The sequence below is a fragment of the Melozone crissalis genome, unplaced genomic scaffold, assembly GCF_028551555.1.
Source record: "Melozone crissalis strain CALT ecotype California unplaced genomic scaffold, PUWL_Pcris_2 ptg000029l_1, whole genome shotgun sequence".
Lineage (NCBI taxonomy): Eukaryota > Metazoa > Chordata > Aves > Passeriformes > Passerellidae > Melozone > Melozone crissalis.
This window is the reverse complement of record NW_026535807.1, coordinates 1929309-1947530: the sequence shown is the minus strand read 5'-3', so window position 1 is coordinate 1947530 and position 18222 is coordinate 1929309. Positions and strand designations below refer to the sequence as shown.

The 18222-nt window shown below is 43.0% G+C and overlaps 2 protein-coding genes across 5 annotated transcripts in view; one reads left to right on the top strand and one right to left on the bottom strand.

The window, feature by feature from the left end:
• The window catches only part of CRBN (cereblon), a 270605-nt gene that overhangs the window by 80205 nt on the left and 172178 nt on the right, over positions 1-18222 (bottom strand). The window lies entirely within an intron of this gene.
• Positions 1-18222, top strand: part of LOC128939891 (contactin-4) — a 268549-nt gene that overhangs the window by 137889 nt on the left and 112438 nt on the right. Inside the window, exon 3 of the mRNA XM_054281113.1 lies at positions 4501-4634. Coding sequence (XP_054137088.1) covers positions 4580-4634 — 55 coding nt within the window. The 5' untranslated portion in view covers positions 4501-4579. The remainder of the gene's footprint in view (positions 1-4500; positions 4635-18222) is intronic.

The window sequence follows — 18222 nt, the reverse complement described above, 5'->3', positions numbered from 1 at the left end:
GCCGCCTGTTGCTGTCTGTCTGTGCAGCACGCTTCATTAGCAGTGATTTATCTGCGAGCTGAGCAGAGCTGGCACTCTGCAGCACATCAGTGGGCACAGCTAAATGGGAGCTGATGCTGAGGCTGCTCCTCCTGCTGCTGCTCTTTGGGGTCTTGGTGTCTTTTTGGGATTACCTAAAACCAGAGACCAGGCAGAATTAAAGGAATAAAAACCTGTTCTATTTATTGAACATTTATTGAACATGCCTTCAGGTACATTTAGGGCAGCCACAGGGGCTACACCCAAAAATGGATGATGGGTCAGGGTTTGCACGCTTTTATGAGTTTGGTCCATTTCCATTTTGGGGGTGAATCTGCCAATTCCAGCTTCAGGTAATGAAGTCATTGACCCCAAGTTTGCTCCCCCAACTCACTTTTGTTCCCATCTCTGGGCCTGAGGCAGTGAGGTGTCCTTGATTGCCAGGCCTGCAGAGGAATTGTTGTGTCTGCCCCAAATGGGAAGCAGCAGCTCACACTGTACTAGAGTTTTACACTAAAGAATTGCAGGATTACAAATAGATGAAAAAATATAAAAAGCAGAACCCTAAGGCGTGAGGGATGACCTGGACAATGGCACCGAGCTGCCCCTGTCCCTGCAGGCCTCAGGGGTGGCAGCAGTGCCGGGCAAGGCCGCGGTTCCAAGGAGGTGCAGGGGAAGCTCTGCAGGACGTACTGGGGGCTCATCTTCCAATTACAGCTCCAGCTAATGAAGTAATTCACCACAGATTTGCTGCCCCCACTCACTTTTGTTCCCATCTCTGGGCCCTGAGGCAGTGAGGTGTCCTTGATTGCCAGGCCTGCAGAGGAATTGTTGTGTCTGCCCAAAATGGGGAAGCAGCAGCTCACACTGAGTGTGGGGTTTGGAGTTACACACTAAAGATTTACAGAATTGCAAATAGATGAAAAATAAAAACTCTGAAATCCTGAGGCATCAACCTTAGGTGTGTCCTGCAGGTTTTCCTTCAGAATATTCCCAAAACTGAGATGTCATGTAGTGCAAATTCATTTTACAAAGTATTTTTCACATTCCAAATGCATCCATAGATATATCAGCCTCAGGATTTTAATTTCTATTTTGCTTTTACAGAAGTGCTAATCATGAAACATCCAAGCAAAATTACTCACACAGCCATGCCCACAAATGCAGAAAAATTCACCACAAATATTTCTACTCCACACTGTCTTTTCCCCCTCCTACCTGCCTGCAGTCAGAGCTCTTAGAGTCAAGTTTCTTTGGCAGAATCCAATTAGGAGCAAAGGTGCCTTTCAAAAGAATTTGCAATGGCTGCCTTGCCAGAAGTGAAGTTAAAAAGACATCTGCACACGCGTGGTGGCACTGGGGTTTCTAATGGGCTGCACTTCCAGACTGAGGCTCAGCAATCTCATTTTCATCTCGAAAAAATAACTTGTGTACTGCTGGAACTGCCTCTGCTTGCTTCTGGAAATGAAATATTAAACTTTGTGAGTTTTCAGGCCTTCAGCAGCAGCACAAGCTCCCCTGGGATTTGGTAGTCAGGAAACATTTAGGAATGGGAAGGATCTTTTCAATTATCCACCTTTTGCTTGTGCACAAATGTTGCTTTTCCTAAAGCTGCTGCCATAAAAAGTCAATGTGTTTGAACAGTTCTTGCAGAGCTCTGAACAAAGGCCCTGCTGATGTGAGCAGCAGAAATATTTACAGGGAAACATTCTGAGAATTGGACTCATTCACATGTGAAATAGGGAACTAGCACGAGAAATGGAATTGCAGCCCTGCCTTGAGAACCACCATCATTTAACCCTAGGAAAATATTTGCAGTGGTAATCATCTCATTTACTCTTCAGTGCTGTTTGTGCCCAGACAGGCATCGTTTCTCTTTGGGGGAGCTTTCTGTCCTGCATTGCCCTGTGCAGGCATCAGGGAGTGCAAACTTTGCTTTGGAGCACGGGCACGACCCTCTGCTTGTTCTCTGGGGCAGCTGCTGAATTACGGAACATAATAATGGAAAACTTGAAGATTTTTCATTGGACTTAAAATGTATTTATTGCCCAGAGCAGCTGTGGCTGCCCCTGGATCCCTGGAACTGTCCAAGGCCAGGCTGCACTGGGTTTGGAGCACCCTGGGACAGTGGGAGGTGTCCCTGTCCATGGCACTGGGTGGGATTTAAGGTCCCTTCCAACCCAAACCATTCCACAATTCTGTGTTTTCAGCATAACTTTTATTTTTGGCTGAAATTGAGATCCAGTGATTGTGTCAAAACTCAATGAGAGGAAGGACAGAGCCTGCTACTTTTAATATCTTTGCAAGCTAGAAACTAATTCAAAGTTAGTAACTTTGAAATGCTTTGTACCAGTGTTTAAAATGCTGAGAGAAGCATTATTTCCTGAGTAGAAAAAGAAATAAAATTATTGTATTTGCAGGGAGCCCTGACGAAGGCAAAAGTGATGTAGTTGAGTCTTTGTTTTTAGAAGGTAAATTTATTACTTTATTATACTATATTATATTAAAGAATACAGAAAAGATATTTACGGAATGCTAAAAAGATAAAAATGAAAATTTGTGATTTTTTTTAGAGTCTAGATACAGCTTGGCCTCAATTGGTCAATGAGTTAAAATAACTTACACTGCAGACTAATTAAACAATTACTTTTGGGTAAACAATTTCTAAACACATTTTACATGAGCAAAACACAGGAGAAGCAAATGAGATAAGAATTGTTTTGGGGTTTTTTTTTTGTTTTTTTTTTTCCTGAGGCCTCTCATCTTCCCAGAAGAAAAATCCTGGGGAAAGGAATTTTTTGATAGAATGTGAATGCCACATAAAATGAGTTTACAAACCCTCCTAAGTAGCCAGAACTTTCCCTAAAAGGATGCTGGGTCAGGGCAGCTGTGGCAAGAGCTGAGGAGGGGTAATAAATTCAAGACTATTCAGGATTTCTTTTGAATTTATGGAAAAGTAGGGAATTTTTTTGTGGGTGCTTCCCACAGGCTCCTGGCACTAAGTTAAATTTATAAAAGCTTATCAACCCCTTGTGTTTTTAATGAGGTATCAAATGCTGTGAGTGATTGCTCTGCTCATTGCAGTGAGAGGGGAGAATCATTGTAAAGCATCTCCAGGCAGGGTAAGGAAGAGAAACTTTGTAGGGGTTTATTGATGGGAATGATTCACGGGAAAAAGAGACCAGGGAAGAATTTCAGCAGCTGCTGAAATCCAGGATTTATCTCAAATTTCAGTTAAATTGGTGTAAAATTGGTAGAAATCTCTTGTGCATCTGCTGTTATAATCAAGAGAATTTGGTTCTTGGAGGAAAATTAATATTTTTCCACAGGTCAAGACTTTAGGGTAAAAAAAATAATTATATCTGGAGTTCACTATAAGCAGTGTAACTGCTTCACCATGTCAATCAATATAGACATTTTCCTTCCAAAATTAATAATTAATACTCTAATCATTGCCTTAAATAGTTTAGTATTCATTGACTGGCCATTCGTGCTGCCCCCAGCACGCCCCATCAGTCTGTGTGAGAACAGATGAATTTCTGCAATTAATCTCTCCCTGCTTCAAAGCTGCATCCTCAGATCAGAGGCTAAAGATTCTCAACCTTCCCAGAGCATTGAACCTGACTTTATTAAAAGAATTCTCCCAGTTTTAGCTCACAAAAGCAGGCAGAGCCCTCTCTTGTTATTACTCATGCAGTTTGTCTTGTAAGCACGAAGGCCCCTGAACTTCCAGTCTGCACTGAGATGAATAAATTATAAGAATGTGTGTCTGGCCTGATTTATTTATTTTTAATATTTAAATGCCTGCTCTGGAGTGGTTCCTTTCATAAATGAAGGCATTTTTTCCCTCTTGGTTTGCTCAGAGGGGGATGGTGGAAGTTTGCAGTGATCAGCTGAGAAAGTCTCAAATTGCTCTCAAATTCTAATTATTTACAGGTTGCTATAGAGGGTGAGGGGAAGACTAATTTTTACCTGGAGATGTTTTAAGGTGGATTTTTAAACAGAGTTTTAGAGCAGTGAGGATGGAGGTGGAATGGAAAATGTCCCTTTCCTTGAGCAGTGTGGGAAGCTTTCCTGCAAAGTGTTGCCTTGCAGAGATGGTGTCCTTTGTGTGCTGGATGGTTTTTGCATAGAAAAGTTACAGAGTAGAAAATTACTCCAATTTTCATCCTAATCTACAGAGTTCATTAATTACACCCCAGAGGGGCAGGGAGTGACTCTCCTGAGGGTAAGAGCAGAAATTTCACAGCTCCAGGTTACAGCTCCCAATCCTCACCTGCCACCCAGACACCTGAAACGGTCGCAAACCACTGCTGGGAATGATGTGAAAGTCAACATTTACCTGTAAGATTCGTGTCTTAGTGCAGTACGACATTTACCAAAGCTTCTTTGTTGATCCTAGATCCATCTCTCCTGGAAAGGAAGAACCAGCTGTCAGCAGGAGCACCCCTGAACGTCCTTGCAATGTGTTTTGTTTTACAGACTGAAGCTGGCCTGAGGTTGCCAAGGACCCCTGCTCTGCTCTGAGGTTCCTGGGCTGTCCCTGCCCCTGGAGCTGAAGATGAGGTTGCTATGGGAGCTGCTGGTGCTGTACTCGGTCATGCTGTGCCTGGCAGGTGAGGTGTCCTCGTCACACCTTGGAGCTCAAACACCTCTGATTTCCCTCTAATGTGCCAGGCATGAAATGCCCAAATTAATTGGGCATTGGAGCTCAAACCCCCCTGCTTCTCCCTCCAATGCCAGAGTGCCCCATGGTTCATGTGCCAGACATTAAATACCCAAATTAATCCCTGTTTGTGGCCATTGTTAATGAGTTCATCAAGGTGAAATTCATTTTCCTCTTGGGCCGTGTCTCCCAGCCCAAGCACAATTTCTCAGGGGTCTGCTCTGCCCCTTTCCTCTTCAAAGCCGCTGCTGGTGGAAGTTGTTTTCCCTCACTCTGTGTTAAGCTTTCCCTGCTCAATTAAACCTTGGTGGAGTGGAGCTTTAAATCCCATTAAAGTGGTGTTGTGTTACAGCTGAGCCCTCGCTCCATTTAACAAATAATTAGAATAACATATTCCAGCCCTACAACCATCTCCTGCAAGTGCCCTTGTTTAACCTTTTCAGCCCAAGCTGCAACGTTCAGAGCATTCCTGGAGAAATTCCCAGAGATTTTTGAGGGATGTGCCTTTTTCCTGGAGCTGAACCAGCTCTTGAGAAGGTTTTGGGTTTGCAGAGGCTCAGCAAAGCTGGTTCCAAAGCCTTATCTGGTCATTGGTTGTTGTAGGATCACCTGTCCTGGAGTACACCAGGACTGTCCTGAGCCTTCCTCTCTCTGCCATACCCTTGATTCATTCCTCCTTACAGTGCCATGATGATTCGCTCACATGTGTTTTGTTCTGAGGGAGGGTGTCAGGCTTTAATTAATGTTTGTGTCACCCTGGTGTTAGCCTGGATTGCTCTAATTTACCTGCTGCTCGCTCACACTGTTTCAGTGCTTTATTTATTAGCTTGATTTCTCCCCTTTTCTTTGTGCTCACTGTCAGGTTACTTTTCCCAGCATTTTAGATAATAACAAAGTACTTAGAGCAGTGTTCATTTTTTTCTGCTTAGCTCTACTGAACACAAAGGCACTTTTCTTCCGGTACTTAGGGGTACCTATTTTTGAAATTTGGTTCCAAGTCTTTCTAAATGTGCTTTGACAGTTTCTGAGCTGGCAGAAAATTGGATGCAGAGAGGTTCTGCAATGCAGAGCCCCCACGTGTTTTGGGAATTGCAACCCCAGGGAAGCTGGGCTGGGGGAACACAGCGAGGGTGAGCCTTTATTTCAAGCAAATAAATGAGAGAGTGGGAAAACAAAAGCATGGAAAATATTTTCACTGTAATTTCTCCACTTGAAATACCCATTGCAAACTGCTTAGTGGCAGCAAAATAAAGTTTCAGGGGGATGTGTTTGGGGGGGGGTTGCCTTTATCAAAAGACCAGTGTTTAATGAAAATACATCTCTCCAGCACTGGCTTTCCCCCATTATTCTGCAGCAGCATTTCAGTGCACTGAATTTCCCCAGGCCTCAGTTTCTCTGTCCTGCTCAGGGTGATTTAAGAGATGTGTGGGGAGAGGAGCGCCAGAAGTTTTGTGTGAGTTCTAGAGGAGGTGCTGAGTGAGAAGATGGTTTCATTTTGCTGCAGGATGTGCTCTGGGCCACCTTCTTTGGGCAGGTTTTAAATCTGGAATTTTCTGTGGCTGCCTGCAGCGTTGTCTGAGCTGGCTGGAGGCAGGGAAGTGCTGGTGCTGTGGGAATTGTGGTGTTGCCATGAGCAGGGCTCCCTCATTTGGGCTCTTCTCAAGGGATGCACTTGGATTGCTTCCCAGAGCCGTGGGAGTGTTTTGTGTCGTGCTCTGGTGTTATGAACACAGGCACAGGTGGCTGTTAAATATTCTGAAGTTAAGGGGGAGATTTGTGTTTTCATGTTGAGCAAACCATTTTCCACCCTTCTGAAAAAATAATATTAATAACTGAGTTATAAAATAGTAGAAAAATATTCTGCAGGAAGTTTTCTACCAACCCTCCACAGTGCCTTGAGGACCCTTAAATGACTGGGAAAGTTAAGCTCAATTCTTAAACCTGGAAATGAAATACTTGGGTTTAGTTCTTGTAATCAGAGTCAGGCACAGCCCAGGTGTCATCCTGGTCATTGCTCTCAGCTGCAGAGAGCAGCAGGGCTGGTGAAAGGTGAGGTTTTGGGGCTGTGAAAAACACACTCACTCTCCTGTGAAAATGTGAAAAGTTCAGTAGAGGACAATGGGAGACAAGCAACACGGAGCAAAGGTTGTTGGGTCAGCCAAGAGCACCCTGTTATCTTCAGGGATACCCCTTAAATACCTTTTAATTACATAAATTATTAATTATTATATTAATTACATCAGACTGTTGCATATTCATAGACCCTTCTGCATAGGAAACTTTTCCCCAAACTGGTTTACATGTTCCAAGAATTGTTTAGCATGGTTCCTCCTTGGATCCATCTTTTTAGAGCATGCAGATTCCTTGGTTGTGGTTTTAGTCCTTTTTTACCATCACCTCCAGTTTTTGGCCCACACTGCCTTCAGTCGGTGAGTGCTGCTGGTTGGCAGATATGTCCAGGTGTGCTCATCCTGTGTGCATTGGGCGTTATCCCATCCCAGCAGACAGTTTAACACAAGCACACTGATATCAGCTATTTCACTGAGCTTAATTAACAGAAATAAAACCCCATACCTTTATAACAAAGTTACTTTACCGCCACACATACAGAATCCATTTTGATATTTGCAAAAAGCCAATATTATAATATGTATCTTTAACAGGGTGTTGCCCCAACAAAGCCCTGTGGAGCTGAGTGGTGGCACCATCCCCAAGAGCAGCATCCCCAGAGCTTCTCGGGGGCTCCAGCGCTGCCGCCAGCTCCTTGGGCCTTGCTGGATCGGTGGGAAACAAAGCTCACTCTTCAAAATGTTTAAAGGTTTATTAAGGGATAAAAGGAATAAATCCAGTGCTGGGGTGCTTGGCTATCTGCCAGAAGCGCACAGTTAACAATTTCCATGTTGGGGTTCAGTGTCCAATTCCATCTCCAGGTGGTGCAGTCCCACCCTTCCACTTTGTTGTCCTTGGTTCTGGGCTGGACAAGGATTGTTCTGTGGGACTGAGCTGTGAGGAGAGCTGCTGACACTTTATCTGGAGTTCAGAGTCACACACCAATGCAGCACAGTCTGGGAAATGTGCAATCTAAAACTTGAGTGGAAGCAAAAGGCATTGCATGGGTGAGCAAGGGAGATGTGACATTGTGGGCCTGCAATGCTCGGGACGAGTCTGAAAGGGAATTTTCTGTGTTTCTGTGACTTCTGTGCCATCCTCTGCCTCATTAACCTCCTGCAGCAGAGAGTTTCTGTGCTGAAGTCGTATTTGCATGTTAATGAGCTGCAGTGGCACAGACACATTAATGTCTGAGTGTGCAGATGCATATTTTATAGTGGGATTTAACCATTCTTCTGACTGTGCTCTGGGTTAAATCCAGTTTAGCCCCTCCCAGCCTCCCCCCACCTCCCTCCACCCCATGCAATGGGGAGGAGAATCAAAATTAAAACTTATAGGCTGAGATAGGAACAATTTAATAATTGAAATAAAGTTATAAATAGAATAATAATAGAATAAATATTATAGTAAATAATAAAATTAAGTAAATAATAGTATTATTTATTTTATAATAAGAACAGTAAATAATAATATAAAGTAAAAAAACCAAGTGATGCACAACAAAAATAATAAAATTAATAAAATTCTTCAACATCCACTGACCTATGGCAGATCCTGCCCTGAATCCTGAGCAGCCCCTTCCAGCTGCAAGCACCATAAAAATACAGGAGCTTTAAAAAATTAACTTGACCTGGAGATCTTGGTTTGGTTTGGTTGTTTTGTTTTTGTTGTTGTAGTTGTTGTTGGTTTTTTGGGTTTTTTTTAGTGGTGGTTTGGGGTTTTCCCCCAAAACTTTTTTTAACAGGAGAATATTCTCAGAAGTGCCTGTCCAGGCATTCTCTCTCCTTTGATTTCATGCTGACCCAGCACAGCAATACCCCAGCAGTGGTTCAGAGCAGAGTGTTTAGAGCACAGCTGGGCAACTCAGGGGAGGGAAAAGATGCAATATAAAGTCAAGTGTTTTCCACTGTGAGGCAAAACCCCCATAATTTATATCAATACATTCCAATGAAATTGGGCACCCAGCTCTGTTAAAAATCAAACCTCAAAATTCACAGAGAGATGAGGATTTGAATTCATGCTGCTCTCCAAGCACAGCTGCAGGTTTCATACCAGAGAAATTCAGCTAATTTCGTGTCTGAATATAAATAATTAAAGCTGGGAGCCCTGTTGTACATATTAAATTATGGTCTCCTCTAAACGAGGCCGCAGTTCAATTTGTTCACTGTGGTTTTTTTTCTTTTCCTCGTGCTGAGCAGCTCCCTCTGCACTTTGATGTGAGCAGGAAGCTGGGAAATGATTCATCTTCTGCGGCCCCATAATTAATTAATTAATATTTTGGTCAGTTCTGCAGCACTTTGCATTTCTGGAGCCAGCTGCTTAATTAATGCTTGCACAGCAGAGGAGGCAGGGAGTGACTCCTGGTACTCCTCAAACACCACCAGGCCTGGGCACCACTGGAGAAGGGTTTGCAAATCAGATCTGCCTTGCCTTAATGCTATAAGTGGGGTGTTTTATTGTTATTTAGGGGCTTTTCATGTTCATTTCCAATGTTCATTTCCAATTCCTGTATTTGGAAATCCCTCAGAGAAGTGTGGCTCCCCAGCAGCATCATCTTGCAGGCAGGTTTTGGGTGAGCAGGTCCTGGATCCTGGGATGAGAATGGTTCAACCTCAGCTGGACAAAAATTCCTTTAACCTGAAGCTGATGCCTCAGGTTTTAGTGTTTTTAGTTTCAGATTCTGTGCTGCTTTAGTGTGTGAGTCTGGGATTCATATCAGGGCATGGTGAGCTCTGTGCACAGAGCAGGGAGACAAAACAATTCCTGCTCCAGCTGGGCACCAAGGACAAATGAGCCAAATCTCAGCCCAGGAGCACAAACACCGTGGGCTGAGAGAGAAAAACAAGCAGGGTGGGACTGCCTGGGCTAAAGCTGGAATGGGACAATGAATTGCAAGGTGCAAATGGAGCAGAACTGATCCCAGGGACAGACCCCGTGCCCCTTGTGCATTTTGGGGCCATTTTGGTTCATCTTGGGTGCAGCCCTGGCTGGGCTCTGGTGCTGCCCAAGGTGAATCCATGGAGGAGATCCTTTGAATAAATCCCTATTTTATTATTTAACTCCATCCAGCCTCTGCTCTAGGGCAGCCTGCACAGGGCAGCAAAGCCAGATTTCAGCTGCCCAGGTGTGGCTCTACAGCGTCTCTCAGCTGTACACAGGTGGAAAGGAGAGCTGAGAAAATGTAATTTATGCTTGTTTAGGGATTATGTGGCAAGTTTGTCTGTGATTGCAGAGGATTTGAGTCAGCCTCACGAGAAGTCTGTGCCCATTTCCCTCCCTGATCTGCCAGCAGCAAAGCCCTTGCTGGATGTGACCTGATTGATTCAGGCCATCATTTCCCAAATTAGGAAACCAGAGGCCATATCAATGCCATCTCCTCATTTTTATATACAGATGATTAGCTATATGATGTTTTCCTCTGTTTAACTCTCAGGTCCATCTGGGCAAATTTAATTGCCTCTTTCTCAAAAGTTAAGAAGGTGAGATGGTGCACTTTAAATAAACCAGGGAGTAGACAGGCATTTTTCTAAGCAGATGTTCCAACTCTCTGGCTGTGTATTGATCCCCCGTGTGTTTTATGTGATGCCCCTTTTCAATTTAGCTCCTTTGCATTTGAATTAGTGTGTAGGTATTGAAATTAAATCTCATTTAGGGACTTACAGAAATACCTGCTTTGCCACTCATCCATCAAATTAGGGAGGATATGGACCCAAACTGATTATTTATTGCCACTAAAAACGGGTTTTATGGCAAAATTGGAGGTGATTAGTGGGGTGTTTTATAGGTAAAATACTGTGTGATTCTTAGAAAATCTAAATATTATTGGAAAGGGGCTTAATTTTGTAAAGCTTGGGTGGTCATGGAGAAAGAACAAGAGGGGAGGGATGAGGTGCAGGGGGAATCCTGTTGGGTGCTGGGCAAAGCCTGGCTTAGCTAGTCCAAAACCTGCCTGGGTGGAGATTTCCTTCCTGCCTGGGAGAGAAGTGAGGCTCCTCACAACCCCGTAGGGTAGGGTAAAATATAATTATAGGGTAAAATAATTCTAATTTTCGGTATTTTGTAGGGTAAAATATAATTATAAATTATTATAATAATATAGTAAATAATAACATAAAGTAAATAATAATATTTACTTTATAATAATAATACTAAATTATAATATAAAGTAAAAAACTGAGTGATGCACAATAAAATTGTTCAACACCCCCTGACCCATGGCAGATCCTGCCCTGAATCCTGACCAGCCCCTTCCAGCTGCAAGCACCACATAAATAAAGGAGCTTTAAGAGATTAATTAGTCCTGGAGCTCTTGGTTTGGTAAACACCATATAAACACTAATTTATTATACTCTTATTATATATAAACATAATTTATATACAAACATGATATATAAATAATATGCTATATACAAATGTTATGTTATATAGAACACCATATTATTTATTATAATATTATTGTATAGCAACATTATTATATATAGAATTATATATAAATTGATTATATTATATATCAATATTATATATAAATACTATATTATTTATTATAATATAATTATGTTAATAATTACATTTTATCCCATCTCTCAAAAATTCCTGTTCCCTCCTTGCTTGTCCAAGGGCTGCAGTTTTTGCAGGGTTGGGGCCATTAAACAGAGCAGACGCTGCTGAATTTTTGCACTTCATGTTCAAAGTCAGTCCATGGTAAATCAGTGGCTGCTCCTGGTAAGTTCCTGTACTGAACAGAGCTCAGGATGCTCAGTTCAGCTGGGCAGTGTTTGATGCTGCTTTATTGAAGCATTTGTCAAATGCTGTGCTCTGAAATTAAGAATATGCTGCTGCCAGGCACTGCACTGACTCATTATTGCAAGTTTTAGGAAAGATTTCCTGTGTGTTGCAATGAAAAATCAAAATTTTCCTGTTGTCCCTTCAGTGCTTCAGCCTGGTTTTCCTGATGTGTTTGTGTTTTTTATTTGGCAGTAAAATACACATATTCTGCTTCATAAATCAAGCTAAGGCACCATTGTTAAATAGTCTGTATCATATTAATTACTCTGTGAAGCAAGGCAAGCATTACAACCATTTATAATCAACTACTGGAGAAGCTGCTAATGAATGAGACAGGTAACTAATTAGCCAGCCAGCAGTCAGCATCTCCAGCTGAAGCTGGTGACTTTAAACTTCATTAAACTTTCCAGGTGTCGGGGAAAGTATGAAAAATACAGCTATCTTAATAGGTTGATGTGTCTTAATTCCAAATTTCTGAGCTGAAATGGCTGAAGATTGCATCTGTTTTAAGGGATATTGTAATTTATAAAGATTCCCAGGGCTGTCTGGCACAGCTGAAAAGAAAATTAGCAGTTTGTGTGGGAAAGTTTTGAGTTTGTCCAGTGCATGTTGGGAACACCATGAACTCAGATGTGGCTGAAATTCCTCCTATCCCAATAATTTGTGCCTTTTTAATTTGTACTTTTTTAATTTGTACATTCTGCCCCGCCCTTAATATTTTGGGTGGGTTTTTTTCCTGATTATTTAGGGTGTGGTTTTCGTGTTCATTTCCATTTCCTTTATTTGGAATCTGCAAAATAGACCCCTGACAGAATTCTGAATATAATAATTGTTTTTATTTGTGAAATATGGATAATGGGAAGCAGAGCTTCCCTGAGTCTTTTCCCACTTGATATAAAATAACACTCTCCAAACAACTCATTGCTAAGTAATCTGCATAGAATTTCCCAGGATTTATTCGCACTGACTTGGTTTTATTAAGTGTCACAGTTACATTTATTGACCTCTGCTGCATTCCTGAGCAAACTTGAATGCTCTCTTTTCTTTTTTTGGGGATTTGTTGGTGTATTAGGATGGAATATGGAATTTATCCCCTAATGAAAGGCGAGGGAGAGATGCCATCAGTCAGTGGGAGGAGAGAGAACCCAGCGCTTTCCCATGTAAATTATGTGAGCTCTGGAAGGGAGCCAGGCATTCTTTTTGTTAAAATGGGGTTTGATAATTGAAACTAATTTAACATCGACCCCATTAAGTTGCATTTTATTGCTCATTTAATCCGCATGTCTCACGAGCTCCCAGCACTGGGAAGTGGCTTTGGGATGGTTTTGGTTCATCAAAGCTGCAGCTACTCCTGCAGTGGGTGCTGAGATTGTCCTGTGGGGTGGGGTCAGCAGTGCTGTGGGGTCAGCATTGGGGTTGGGGGGTTCAGCTTTGGGCAGGTTTGCTGTGGGAAGATGCTTTGTCTGGAAAGCAGCTCATGGATGGTCCCTCATCACCCCTGCGGCCTGGCAGAGCCTTTCCCTGCAGGATCCTGCATCCCCTGGGCTGCCTGAGAAATTATCCCAGTCCTCCACCAGTGCAGCTCAAAAATCACTGAATGGTTTGGATTGGAAGGGACTTTAAAAATCACCCAGTGCCACCCCTGCCATGGCAGGGACACCTCCCACTGTCCCAGGTGCTCCAAGGCCCAATGTCCAACCTGGGCCCGGGCACTGCCAGGGATCCAGGGGCAGCATTTTAGAGCATATTTATTGCTCTAAAACAATATTTAGAGCATATTTATTGTTTTAGAGCATTTTTATTGTTTTCTGTCAAAAATCTCCATTTAAATCAGCCATTTAAAGGAGCTGGATCCATGAGTTTTTCCTTACTAAGATTCCCACTTTCCCCTGCCCTGCTTCTGCTTTCCTCTGCCTCACTGTTGTCTCTCTATTTCACCACTGCTGCTCACGACTCATTAAATAATCTCATAATTGGGTCTCAGCCCCTGGGTGCTAATTGCAGCAGGGCCCTGGGTGATGGCTGCACACCCAGAGCTGCATTTATCCCAAACAGGGAGCAGGAGGAGGTGCAGCTGTGGGGGGTGTTTGTTTGTTTGCAAACACCTTCCCCTGGGGCTGCTACTGAGGGATGGGGAATTGCTGGGGCTCTCCCCTTGGGAAGGGGCAGGAGAGGAGCTGTAAGAGCGTGCCTGGCTTGCATCAGGGCCCTGGGGACAGGAGCTGCTCCTGGGAATGCTGCAATCCCAACCAGAAGGGCAGGGCAGGGGGAAAGCGCAGCTTAAACCACTCCAAGAATTTGTCCTTGGTGCCCAGCTGGGGCAGGAATTGTTTTGTCTCCCTGCTCTGTGCAGAACTCGCCATCCTATAATATCAATTCCAGACTCGCACTCTAAAGCAGCAGAGAACCTGAAAATATAAAAGCTAAACCTGAGGCATCATTCTCACCACGCAATTCCCATCCCTGGGCGCACATTCCCCATGGGCAAAGATTGTTCAGCATTTTGGGCACTTTGGGAAGGTCAGGAACCGCCCAACAAACCTGAATAAAAGCGCAGGAGATGGGAATCTGACCTGGGGCTTGAGCAGGAGAAATCTCCACCTTAACCTTGGGAATACTGGGAGTTATTCCTGGAATAATAAGAATGTTCCTGGAACCACCATGTCACTGCAATAATGGTCTGAATGCTGTGTTCCTCCTTTCCTCCTTTATTTTTGTTTTGTTTTGGGTTTTGGGGGTATTTTTTTTGGGGGGGTGTCTGGTTTTGGTTGTTTTGGGGGGTTTGTTTGTTTGTTTTTTGTTGTTATTGTTGTTTTTGTAGGGGTTTTTTTGTGTGTTTCATTTGGGCTTTTTGGGGTTTTTTTTTGCTTGGTTGGGTTTTTTTGTTTGTTTTTTTGTTGTTGTTGTTTTGCGGTTTTTGGGGGGTTTTTTGTGGTTTTTTTGTTGTTGTTTTTGGGGAAGGTGGTTGTGTGGTTTTTTGGTGTTTTTTTTTATTTTGGAGCAATATCGACTCAAACTTTTCAAGAGCCTTCCACAATTTCAGCTTGTTCCTACACGCAAACTCAGCGTTTGAAGCTCAGGTGTGGCTGTGCTGGTTGGCAGAGCGCTGCCTGGGTGTGAGATGTGCTTGTGGCGTGGGTTTCTCTGGGGCGTGCGGCGCATTGCGGCTGTCAGAGCCGAGCAGGATGGATGTGTGCGAGCTGTGAGCTCCCACACCTCGGAGTCAGCACTGCCACTCACGCCTCCTGCAAGGTGCTGTGCTCTTCCAGAACCTCCAAACGCCTCTTTTGTTGTGACTTTCTCTAATGCGCCATCCAATTACCGAGAAAACTTCACCGCCCCTTCTTATTTTTAAGTGCAGGCAATCTCTGGCTGTCTGTTGAAAGTATTTAGGGGATGCATGAAAATGCAGAAGTTAGAAATGGTTTGGCATTTAGGAGATGTCATAACAGCTTTTGGTGTATTTTTTAAAGCTCATTTTTGAGGTGTGTCAGTTGACAGAATGTGTCAGCGCAATCAGTGAGGTGAGGGTTGACAGAAGGATAAATTCCAGCTAGAAAAACCCTTTCCCATGCACTGGTTTGTACCTGGGAGTTCCCCTGGCAGAGGAAAAGAGGCAAAATTTTGAGAAATTTTAGAGGAAACAACACCAAATTTAGAGGAAACAACACCAAATTTTCCACCAGTTGCTCAGTGATGCTGTAGGACACAAAAAAACCCAAACCCTCACTGATGTATTTGTCCCTTCCAGTCATTGTTTTTTGAGCAAGCGGGAGTTTAAAAACTCTTTAAGTTGTTCCTGAAGACTTCAGGTCTCATGTAAATTCAGGAGTCACTGTGCAGCTGCCCACAGAGCATTTAAAATAAAAAGAAAAATGGATCAGTGTGAGTGCACGAATGTATTGGCAGCCTTTAAGAAAAAGCAGCTTTGCTGAACCTTGTAAATCTGTCACCAGCGGCTCTGAGATGTGGAATTCTCATCTCGAGCTATCCTCCATTATTAATGCAATCTAAAATATACAATAAAGGCTGCAAACAAATCCCATGTACAGAGTTTAAGTGACAAAAAACCCCTCCTCTGTGGGCAAAATTCTGCATTTCTTTTCAGTATCTATTTCAATGTATAAAGTGCCAGGGTAATGCACCCCTTTATTAATATAATTTAAAATAGGCAGTAAAGGCTGCAAACTCCTCTATATACAGAGTTTAAGAGACAAAAAACCTCATCTGTGTTCACCAAATATCTGCCTCCTGTGCAATTATAATTTTTTAACAACTCTTCAATGTTTTGCAGGTTTTTTCATGCTAGTTGGATTTAATTTTCTATAATAACAACACCTTGCTTTCCAGAAGGTGACCTCAATAGTTGCTTGCTGTATAGGTGTAACCATTACATTCCTTTTCTTCGAAACATATTTTTCATGCTTTTTGCTCTGGATTGTTTTAGATTCCCAATGTGAACCCAGGAACCAGATTTAGATGACAAAATTCAATGTACAGTCAGAGAAAATGAGTGATTGGGACCCTTTATCAGGGATGGCACATGGACACTAATTATGGTCTCAGCTATTCTGTATCTTAATCAATCCCAGTGATCTTGTTTGTAATTTTTACTCCTGACAAGGAGCTGCTCAAAGAAATAAATTGGCCATCAGTGTAATTTGCTGCTTGGACACAAAAGGCTCCCAGATTAACAGGCTTTTTCCCCCTGGAGAGATCTCCCTCATCCACTCTTGGCTTCTGTTAATTATTCCTTTGTCCCTTTTTTGTTTTCTAAGGGGCTCAGGATGTGCAGGCAGCAGCTCCCAGTGTGCCCCAGCACATCCCTGATTCTCTGGGCTCAGGCAGGGAAATAACTCAGGGTTTGTGACCAGAATCACCTCATATTCCCAAAACCCAGCCTGTTTGGTTTGTTCCTGGCATAAAAACAAAGACAGTGTTTGAAAACTACTAATGAAACTTGGGAAATCAGGGAACAGAGCAGGGTGCCCGTGGCAAAGGGATCTTGATGAGATCTTCAAAACACCTCGTTTGATTAGTGCTGAAACCAGATCCAGCCCTGCCCCTTTGTTGTGCTACAGGTGGTTTTGAAAACAATTTACAAAGAGGCTTTTTTGTCTTTTTCATGCTGTTAAAGCAAATTGGTATGTAATTAGATTTATATAGTGAATAATCTTATTTGCATATCCAATTAATTCTTCCTGTTTTAATTTGCTAGGGTTGGATTCACATTGGTAGTAAAAAAATAACACTTAAATTATCAAGCATTCAAATTTTCTTCTGCTGTTACTTGTTCAAGGTCTTCCATTAAAATTTGGTTGTGGGCATCATCTTCCTTTTCAAAGCTGTTAAATAACATGGAAAAAGGCCATAAAAAACCCAACCCACATGACTTGTGCTGTAAAAACACAAAAGGTCTCTTTAAGCTGGTCAGGGGGAATGCAGTGTGAATTTAGACTTTTCAAGCATCTTTTAATCACAGTATTCTGTTTGGGTGAGAATGATGCCTCAGGTTTAGCTTTTATATTTTCAGATTCTGTGCTGCTTTAGTGTGTGGGTCTGGGATTCATATCAGGGCATGGTGAGCTCTGTGCACAGAGCAGGGAGACAAAACAATTCCTGCTCCAGCTGGGCACCAAGGACAAATGACCCAAATCTCAGCCCAGGAGCACAAACCCCGTGGGCTGGAGAGAGAAAAACAAGCAGGGTGGGACTGCCTGGGCTAAAGCTGGAATGGGACAATGAACTGCAAGGTGCAAATGGAGCAGAACTGATCCCAGGGACAGACCCCGTGCCTGCTCGTGCATTTTGGGGCCATTTGGGTTCATCTTGGGTGCAGCCCTGGCTGGGCTCTGGTGCTGCCCAAGGTGCATCCATGGAGGAGATGCTTTGAATAAATCCCTGCTTTATTCTGTGACTCTGCTCTAGGAATTCCATCCCACCCCCTCCCCAGTCTCACAGCCAGGAATTCCTTCCCAATCTCCCATCCATCCCTGATTCTGAGGCTGGATTTTACAGGGACTCAATGATAAATTCAGGAGGCTTTAGCAAAAACAGTGCCAGGGAAAGGGAGATGGACTGAAAATGGATGTTCTCATGTAGGTCCATGGAGCTGCTTCAGAAGTGAGCAGAGGACACTGCAGAGTGAGAGGTTAAAAAATGAAAATTAAAACAGCAATGTCTTTAAGAGATTTAATAAACAAGGAAAATGCATTGCGTAATTGTGTTGCAATGATTTGAAATAGGTCCTAAGGAAAATTGCTTTGAATCCTAATTAGCAACTAATGGTTATTAGCTAAATCCGGTGCCAGGGAAGAAATAAATAGGTGAAATAAATAGGAAGCTATTGCTTCTACCTGCAACCACTGCAGCTGTTGTCCCAATTTTGGGCTATTTTTACCTAAAAGCTGAAGTGACTGCAGCAGATCCTGTGCAGGTTCCAGAGAACACCTGGGCTGTGTTGCTGCCAGCCAGGATGAAACACAAATGAGCTGACAATTGGTGACAAAACAATTTCTGTGGATGGGTTTTATCTCCTGAGGAACAACTGCGCTCTTCTGTTGAGTCAGAAACATAAACTGTGCTGTGTCCCGTGTCCCGAGGAGCTCTCTGTGGTTTGAGGTGGGAATAGGTGTTCAGGTAAT